The sequence below is a fragment of the Hipposideros armiger genome, unplaced genomic scaffold (assembly GCF_001890085.2).
Source record: "Hipposideros armiger isolate ML-2016 unplaced genomic scaffold, ASM189008v1 scaffold_502, whole genome shotgun sequence".
Classification (NCBI taxonomy): domain Eukaryota; kingdom Metazoa; phylum Chordata; class Mammalia; order Chiroptera; family Hipposideridae; genus Hipposideros; species Hipposideros armiger.
Genome location: NW_017731852.1, coordinates 408,509 through 417,312, shown reverse-complemented (window position 1 = coordinate 417,312; position 8,804 = coordinate 408,509). Strand labels below are relative to the sequence as shown.

General features: G+C 46.2%; 1 protein-coding gene and 1 pseudogene across 2 annotated transcripts in view; both read left to right on the top strand.

Moving 5' to 3' along the window:
* Positions 1–481: 481 nt before the first annotated feature.
* MARCHF2 (membrane associated ring-CH-type finger 2) overlaps positions 482–8,804 on the top strand; it is a 16,059-nt gene continuing 7,736 nt past the window's right edge. The window contains exons 1-2 of one of the 2 annotated variants that reach the window (XM_019667693.1): positions 482–703; positions 1,335–1,562. In XM_019667693.1, coding sequence (XP_019523238.1) covers positions 1,387–1,562 — 176 coding nt within the window. In that variant the 5' untranslated portion in view covers positions 482–703; positions 1,335–1,386. The remainder of the gene's footprint in view (positions 704–1,334; positions 1,563–8,804) is intronic. The other variant, XM_019667694.1, reaches the window with a different exon arrangement.
* LOC109396104 (thioredoxin pseudogene) lies at positions 2,634–5,641 on the top strand (annotated as a pseudogene).

Genomic DNA, 8,804 nt, shown 5'->3' with positions numbered 1-8,804 from the left:
TCACAGAGCTCACTGAAGCATGGAAGACAGACGTGGCTACACAAGTAGATGAAGAAATAAGAGCATCTCGGAAGGGGGCACACTCTATGAGGGCAATAATGTGGACACTGATAGCACCTTAGCTAGGGTGGTCAGGGAAGGCCTCTTTGGGGAGGTGACCTTTGAAGGGGACACTTAAAACAGCTGTTTAGAGCTCAGTGAGCTTAGCACAGTATCCTGTACGCATTAGGTCCTTAATAAAGAGTAACTGCTATTATTATTTTGGCCATTTTCAGGTCTTACATTAGCAGATCTACCAGTGGGTTTTTTCCCCCTGATAGTAAAAGAAATGACAGAACTTGATATATAGGAGCTGTGATGATTCTTGTAATGCTCAATTACTTGCAGGAAAGTTAAGGCTGATCCTCGGAGGGGCAGGAACAGTCCCTTAGATAGACCAGTGGCTTCCCTGCTGACCTGGGCCGGAAGTTCTGGTTATAAGCACTTGGGAGGGACAGCAGCATACACAACATGGCAGGCTGGCTGCTGCCCTGCGGATGTTATTTCGGTCAGCCATCCTTCCTCCTGGCTCCTCCTGGCTCTGGCTGATACTTGCTTATCTGGCCTTGCTGTGGAGGCTCAGAGGGTGTGTTGGGCTAGGAACGCTTTTGGCCAAGCTGTTCAGAGGGCATTGATCCGTTGGCAGACCGTCCGGGTGCAAAAAGTTAGTCAATAACTTATACTGCTTTCCCCCCACCCTCTCTCTTTGGGTCCAAAATTTTGACTGGCAGGGGTTGGTTAAATCCGACTGGGGGGGCGGTGGCGTGGTACCTCAGTGAGTATTTCTGGGATCTCTGGATCATAGCTCCTGGACAAAGGATGAAACAAGTTAGGGACAGAGATCCGTAGCTCCTTAGCTGTATTGGCTTCCAGGGACATCTAGAGGGGCATCTGTTACTTTCATGAAATTCTCAGAGGGAAATACGCAGTTCTTACTGGCTGGTTCTAGGATGGACAAGGAGGTTGCCAAGGGTTCCTTCCGGCAGGTCAGACCCTGAGGTGAAGGTGCCAAATCCTTCTCAAGTCACCCACCCAGAGCTGACTTCAGATCAATGCCTAAGGCTCTAGCTGTCACCCATGGCCTCTCTTCTGGGATAGAGGCATGACTTAGAGCATCTGCTCTGGTGAGGACAGAGGCTGCCACGGTCTTCCCTAGCCTGGGCCACTTTCTTGATGGCCTGAGGTGTCAAGGAGTTGAGAGCTATACAACCAGGGCTGCAAAAACTGGATTCAAATCCTAGTCTGTGCCCAGCTCACTAACCCTGCCCTTCATCTTCCTGCTGGCCTCTCCCCAGGCTCCTGGGATCATGGGCCTTGGGCCCTGAGGACAAGGTGCTCCCTGTGGCCATGACGACGGGTGACTGCTGCCACCTCCCTGGCTCCCTGTGCGACTGCTCCAGCAGCCCCGCCTTCTCCAAAGTTGTGGAGGCCACAGGCCTCGGGCCACCCCAATATGTGGCGCAGGTGACTTCAAGGGACGGCCGGTTCCTCTCAACCGTCATCCGAGCCTTGGACACGCCAAGGTGAGTGGAGGCCCAGTAGGTGTCTTTACCTTCACTCACTTCACTCTCTGGGCCCAGAGATTTCCTCTCAGTCTAGGGTCAGAAATCCAATCACCTGGAGGGGCCCAATCAATAATCACCGTGTGAAAACAGGCCCAGGTTTGAGTCTTCAGGAAAAGCCAGAAAAGCCAGATTATTATGTGAAATCTGAAGATGAAATGTTGGCCAATAGCTCATATTTTGGGGAGGCAGTGTAAAGAAGTGTTTAGGAGTGCAGTGTGACTCACAACGTCTGGGTTCAAATCCTGAAGGGAAGCCACTCTCTTTGTGGGACCTGGGACACGCTGCTTCACCCTCATATCTCTAAACTGGGGACACCTTCCTCATTGTGTTGTTCTGAGAATACATTGCCATGGTCCACAAGAGTGTCCACAATGGAGTTTGCAATCTTGTCTGCATTTGATAAATGTGTTTAAACCTTGGTACTGGCTTTCCAGACGCATCTGTGAGCTGGATCTGCCTGGTTCGCCAATTTGCCATCAGTTCCAAGGAAAAGAGTTTTAAGGAAACCCTGCACAAATTTAAATCCATCTTAACTCATTAAAATTTAAAATAGCCACCAGTTTTTCAAGTTTAATATATTGTCATTATGTTTATTTGATATGATTTAATTCATAAACTTTTTTCCCCAATTTTTTATTGTTAAAATACATATACCATTTACTATCATAACCATTTGAAGTATAGAATTCAGTGGTATTAAATACATTCACAGTGTTGTGCAGCCATCACTATCATCTATGCCTGTAACTCTTTTAATCTTGTAAATCTGAAACTCTGTCCTCATTAAAAAGTAACTTCCTATTCTTTCCTACCCCAGCCCCTGGCACCACCATNCTCACAGTAGCTTATGGCAGCCCACTGCAGCTTCACTGCAGTCTATGCCATCGCCGGCGACTCACAGCAGCCCAGCTCCAGGTCGAGCTGTTGTTTGCCATCTTAGCTGTAGAGGGCGCAGCGTCACTGGCCCTCATGTGGGATCTGAACCGGGGCCCTGCTGCTCAGAGCTGGCGTCCCAAGCCAACTCTTAACCAACGCCCCACTCGGCCGGCCCCCCAGTACCTATTAACCGTGGCTCCTATTTCCCCTCCCCCAGCCCCTGGCAACCACTAATCTGCTTTTTCTCTTGTAGACCTATCACATCATTTCACATATCTCTTTGTCCCCAGGATTTCCTGAAAATTAATAGATTTAGAGGTTGATCAGATTTAGGGTTGAATACCTCATAGGTGATGTTGTATACACACACTAGTGTGTTTCTCATTCCTGGTGTTAGCAGCTGCTACAAAACATCACCTAGATTTGTAATCCATTAGGGGTTACAAAGTGGGGATACTTAAATACTATACCTCCTTCATCTATTTCTGGAATACATCTATGAAGAGAAATTTTCCCTCACTTATGTGCTTACCCTGAGGCACAGATTGTATAGGTCACCATATATACTGAATTCTTTCCTTTGTCCATTTTCAAAGGCCATAATTTTCATTTTGAGTTGGTTCCCAAGTAGCCTTCAAAAGTAACAATTATTAGTTTTAGTTAAAATTCATGGGTTGAGCCTGTTTGTTGGGGCCAAGCTTTCAACCAGTGTGAGTGGAATAGGGTAGGAGGCAGTATGTCTGGGGCTGAGTCTTGGCCAGTGTATCTAAGAGTTACACACACGGTGGGGTGGGAGTGGAAAAATGAGTAAATTCACTGAGGATCATGGGAGCCAGGTTTCTCAGAGTCAGAGAAGTTAGAAATATGTAAAGGGGCTGGGCTAAATCTTGATGTTGGTTTAGAATTAGAGGTATTGGTGTGTACTTATGGTTTTAATGATAGAGAGATAAGTAAATGTTCATATGTAGGTACATACATACATATGGATTACGATGAGAGAACCAAGAATTAATGATATCAAGTTGTATTGTCTTTTGATACCCCTGGTTGTTTGCAAAGTGTGAAGGAATTCACAAGGCACAGAAAAGTGAAAAGATGACAAGTTTTTATTAGAGTCAAGAGGTGGGAAGCTAATGGCAGTATCTTAGGGAGGTGGCTGTCCCGTACACTAGGCTAACTTTTTCTTATATAGAAATGGGTAGGTAAATTTTCTTACAGCAGGAGATATGACGTCCTTCTGAGGTCATTTGATTGACATATGTTGGTTATATAACCAGTCTCTGCTTCTGCTCTTACCTATAATACATACTGAAAAGCCCATGGGGGTGGGGGGGACAAAACTTAATGTTCATTTTCTTTTCATTGTATTATAATGAGGCTAAAGTTCAAATAATGGACAGGTTTTAGCAGTTTGCGCATGTGTGAGGAACCAGTTAGAACCAGTTGGGTCTTATCTCCTCTTTTTAGAAGTGTTTGGACACCTTCAATTTATTTGTAGGGGATGACCCTAGGCGGTTCCTGGAGAGGGGATGCAGGCCTAGGCTGTCCCGCTTTGGGCTCACTTTTATTAACTCCTTTTTTTGCCTCATCAAAGGTAGCAATGAGCACACCTAGCACTCCAATCTTAGTTTCTAAATATCATTCCCCACTAAAAGAAACCAGTGCTCCTTGGAGAAATGGTTGATTCCAGAGGTGAGGCAGGGAAAAAGTTAAGAAAACACCACCTGGAACATCTTGCTGAACCAGTAAGTAAGGAAGTGCTCAAAGTTGGAATTAGAAAAATCGTTTAGCAACCATCATATGATGTAAAAGACAGGCATGGATAACACCTCCGGGCTACTACTACTTTCTTCCTGCCTTGATTGAGGATGTGATGTCTGGAGGCTCAGCAGCTATCGTGCTACCATGAGAAAAAGGCCAAGAGAACCTGAATCTTTGACCTCATCATCATTGGACTAACTAAGCCAATGCCAGCAACTATCCTTCTCCAGAATTCTTGGAAAATAAAACCCTCTTTGTTGAAGCTAATGGCAGCAACAACAAAGATTGATTTAGGCAAGTATCAGCAATGGATATTAAATCTGGTGGGTAAAGGTTTGTTGAGAAACAGGATATTTAATTAGTTTCAAAGTATTTTCCCATAAAGCACTTATTAACAAGTGCAACATTCTAAATCACTCTGGAGAAATCTGGCGGACTTAATTTTAACCAGGTTAGCATAACTGGTGACGGAAGAAATCAACATTCTCTACCTCCTGATATATGCACTGAGTATACCATCGCTTCTGTGGTTCCTGTCCCAAATGCAGAAATCACAAGGACATGATAAACCAACACCAGTTGAGAGACTTTCTACAAAATAACTAGCCCATAATCTTCAAAAGTATCAATGTCATGAACAGTAAGGAAAGACGGAGGAACAGTTCATTAGACTGAGGAGACTGAATTAGACAGCAGAATATAACGTGATACTGAGATGAATTCTGGAGCTTTAAAGGATTTTGTTGAAACCATGAATGGGATTTGGGAATTACATGGTAATAGTAATTTCCTGATTTTGAAGGTTGTACTGCAATTATGTGGAAGAGTGTTTATACTTAAGAAATAAGTCCTGGAAGCTTAGTCCAGCACTCTGCATCCACTTCCATCTGCTCTTGCGGTGGCTCATCAGACATCAGCCTCAATAATGGTGAAACAGATCGAGAACAAGTATGCTTTTGAGGAAGCCTCGAACAGTGCAGGAGACAACCTCGTAGTAGTTGACTTCTCAGCCATGTGGCGTGGGCCTTGCAAAATGATCAAGCCATTCTTTCATTCCCTGTCTGAAAAGTATTCCAATGTGGTGTTCCTTGAGGTATATGTAGGTGACTGTTAGGATGTTGCTTCAGAGTACGAAGTCAAATGCATGCCAACCTTCCAGTTTTTAAAAAATGGACAAAAGATGGGTGAATTTTCTGGAGCTAATAAGGAAAAACTTGAATCCACCATCAATGACTTCATCTAATTATGTTTTCTGAAAACATAACCAGCCATCAGCTCTTTAAGCCTTGTAATTTTTTTTATTTACAAAAAAGAAAGATTAAGTAGAAAGATTATACTCAACTGCCATCTAATTATAAATGAGAATAAAATATTAATTCTACTGTTTTTAAAACTGGTGTCTTTGAATAACTTTCAAAATAAATGAAAAGTGGCCATTAAAAAAAAAAGAAATGGGCCTTTTGAGCTTCCTTTGCTCTGCCTGCTCCAAACTATTTGGAGTGTACTTTCTCTTTTAATAATGGCCCTTGAGCCATTCTCTGCTGCTTGGGCCCGCTTCTGCTTCTTTGAAATGTATTTTTTATTCTAATAAACTGTCCTTTTCTACAACTTAAAAAAAGAAAAAAAAGAAATATACCCCGAAGTATTATGAGTTAATGAGACACCGTGTGTACCTGATACTCAAAGGATTCATAAATCTTTTTTTAAATTGGGGAATCGGGGAAGGGGACTGGCCAAGTTGTTGTTCTTCAATCTTTATTTTTTATTTATTTTTTTGTTTTTTGTTTTTTAAGCTGAGCCATCCTGCCACCTGTTGGCAGCTCAGTGGCTGCTCAGCTCGGTTTGGGAATCGAACTGCTGTTGCTCAGAGCTCAAACTCTTGAGCGAGCTCTTAACCAATTGAGCCACTCGGCCGGCCCTGTTCTTCAATCTTTGTTGTGGAGGACGCCAGTTGCCATCTGGCTTCCCATCGGCAGCTTGTGGCCTCTAAGCTCAAGGTGCTGTGTTCAATCTTAGTCGGGGGTGGGCGTAGCCACCATCCCTTGCGGGAGTCGAACCAGCAGACTTGTTGTTAAGAGCACACGCTCTATCTACTGAGCCATCCAGGCGGCAGCTCAGCTCAAGATGCCAAGTTCAGTCTTAGTTGTGGGTGGGCGTAGCCCACCATTGAACAGGCAGTCTTGTTGTTAGGAGCATGTGCTCTTACCAGCTGAGCCATCCTGCTACCTGTTGGCAGCTCAGTGGCAGCTTAGCTTGGGTGCAGCATCACTTGCTCATGTGGGAATCAAACCGGTGGCCCTGTTGCTCAGAACTCACGTTCTTAAGCTAACTCTTAACCAATCGAGCCACTTGGCCAGCCCCACAAATCTTAACAATTGAGGAATCTGAGCAAAAGATTTATGGGAGCTCTGTGCATTATTTCTGCAAATTTTATGTAAATTTGAGATTATTTTAAGATAAATTTAAAAACCCAAGTACACAAAGTTAAACATTTGATGTGTTTTGACCTGCAATCATTATCTTTATTGGAGGCCAAATTGCCCATTTTGTGGCCAGTGGACACTTCTTCCATTTGTCCCCCCCACACACACACACCCTGACACTACCTTACTAGGTGATGTCTTTGACAACTCTCGTGCTTTCTGGTATATCAAGATGTGCCAGGTTCATCTTGTATGATTTCTGCACCAGACTCAGAGTCAGACATTCCCCCAAGGCTCCCCTGTTCTTTGGACTGGAAATGGTATTTAAAGATCACAGGCTCAAGGAGCTCTCATTGCAGCAAGGTTGGTCTCTATTTCTGACATTTTCAATGGACAGAACTAGGAAATGTTTCCTTTTCAGAAAGATAAACTATATCGTGATACTCCCAATNTTTGTACTTCTTAATCCCCTTCCCCTTTTCTATTCAGGGCGTTGGTTTTTATGTCTGCATCTCTATCAGATCTCTTGAAGGCAGGACCAGGTCTGTGCCGGTCAAGCCGAGCTGGGAGTGAGGGGTACAATTGGCAGGCTCAGGGACCCCCTAGGCAGAGCTGCCTGGGTAAGAGGAGTGGGAGGAGGCTGACCAAAGCTGAAGTCTCATATGGGGCCCCTGAGGGGACACTGAGTGAGTTGGCCCCACCTTGCCTCACCCTCCCTCTTGATACATGGGGAAACTGAGAGCCAGAGAGAGGCAGACACCTGCCAATATCCCTGAGCAGAATTGAGTCTTAAAACCAGGGACCCTGCTAGGGTTGAGGAGGAGAAGGGGTAGAAGCTCATGGGTCCCACTAGCCTCTCCTGCAGCCCTCAGAGACCCAGGCAAATGACAGGGAGCAGAGCAGTCCTTCTGCATTCAGGCTGGTGCCCAGGACAGCCACACCCTTGGAGACAACCAGGCCCTCCTGATCTGCCACGTGGCTTGTTTTGCCGGTGGCTTCACCTCTGCTTTTTTTTTTTTTAAGATTTTATTGGGGAATTGGGAGAGGGAAACAGACAAGATACTGTCCTCCTGTTCTTCAGTCTAGCTCCACTGCAGCCCACGCCGTCGCCGGCGACTCATGGCAGCCCAGCTCCAGGTCGCCCACCATCCCAGCTGTAGAGGGCACAGTGTCACCAGCCCTAATGTGGGATCCGAACTGGGGCCCCCACTGCCCAGAACCGGCGTCCCAAGCCAACTCCCAACCAATGTGCCACTCGGCCGGCCCGCCTCTCTGCTTTTTCATGCAACTCAATCTCAACCTATCCAGGCTGAGGGCAGAGCAGATCAGCCCTTCCCAGAGAGAAAGCCGCTGTTTTTCCAAAGAGCCGTCTTCATCCAGGAATGTGGCCTTCACTCCTGGTCAGTCTCCCCTGGAGTAAATGAGGATCTTCCCGCAACTTCCAGCAGATGCAGAGGCCAAGAAAGCAGGTCACCATCCCCATGCCCAGCCCTTCCCCCTGTAACAACTCCTCCAAGCCAGCCTGTGCCCTCTGAGAGCAGCAGGGGTGGGGCTCCAAGATATAATACCCAGTGCTTTCATAATAAAGAAACCTTCAGTTTTGCTTTGAAGGAGACTGATTCCTGGTGTCTCATGGGAGAGTACTAGGTGAGGCCAAAACCTGCAGAGGCCAAAGAGGAAGGCCCAGGAGGCATCTCCAGGGCCCTGGACAATCCATAAAAGCGCAGGCTTGTGGCCAGCATCTGGGGCCTGTCTGGGCCCTTGAGCCTTTGGTGCTGTGCCCACCAGGCTGTGAATGGGCCCAAGCCCTTCTGGAAGCTTCCTAGAGCATTTCTTCATCCCTAGCCCTTCTGCCTAGCCTTCCCTTGCTGCCTCTGTCTCACGGCTTCTGTTTCCTTCCTTGCTCACACTCTCCCTTCTCCTCTTACTCTTGGAGCATTCTCTGGGCACCCCCTGGAGTCTGTGGATGTCTCCCCACCCCTACCCCATTTCCTTCCCATCTGTCTTATGTGCATTATTTTCCTGCCAGAATTTCCTGAGTGAAGCCCCACCATCTGTGGCATGCAGCATACGTAGCATGGTGGCCAAGGGTACATATGCCCTGGAGCGAGACTTCCTGGGTTCAAATCTCAGCTTTGCC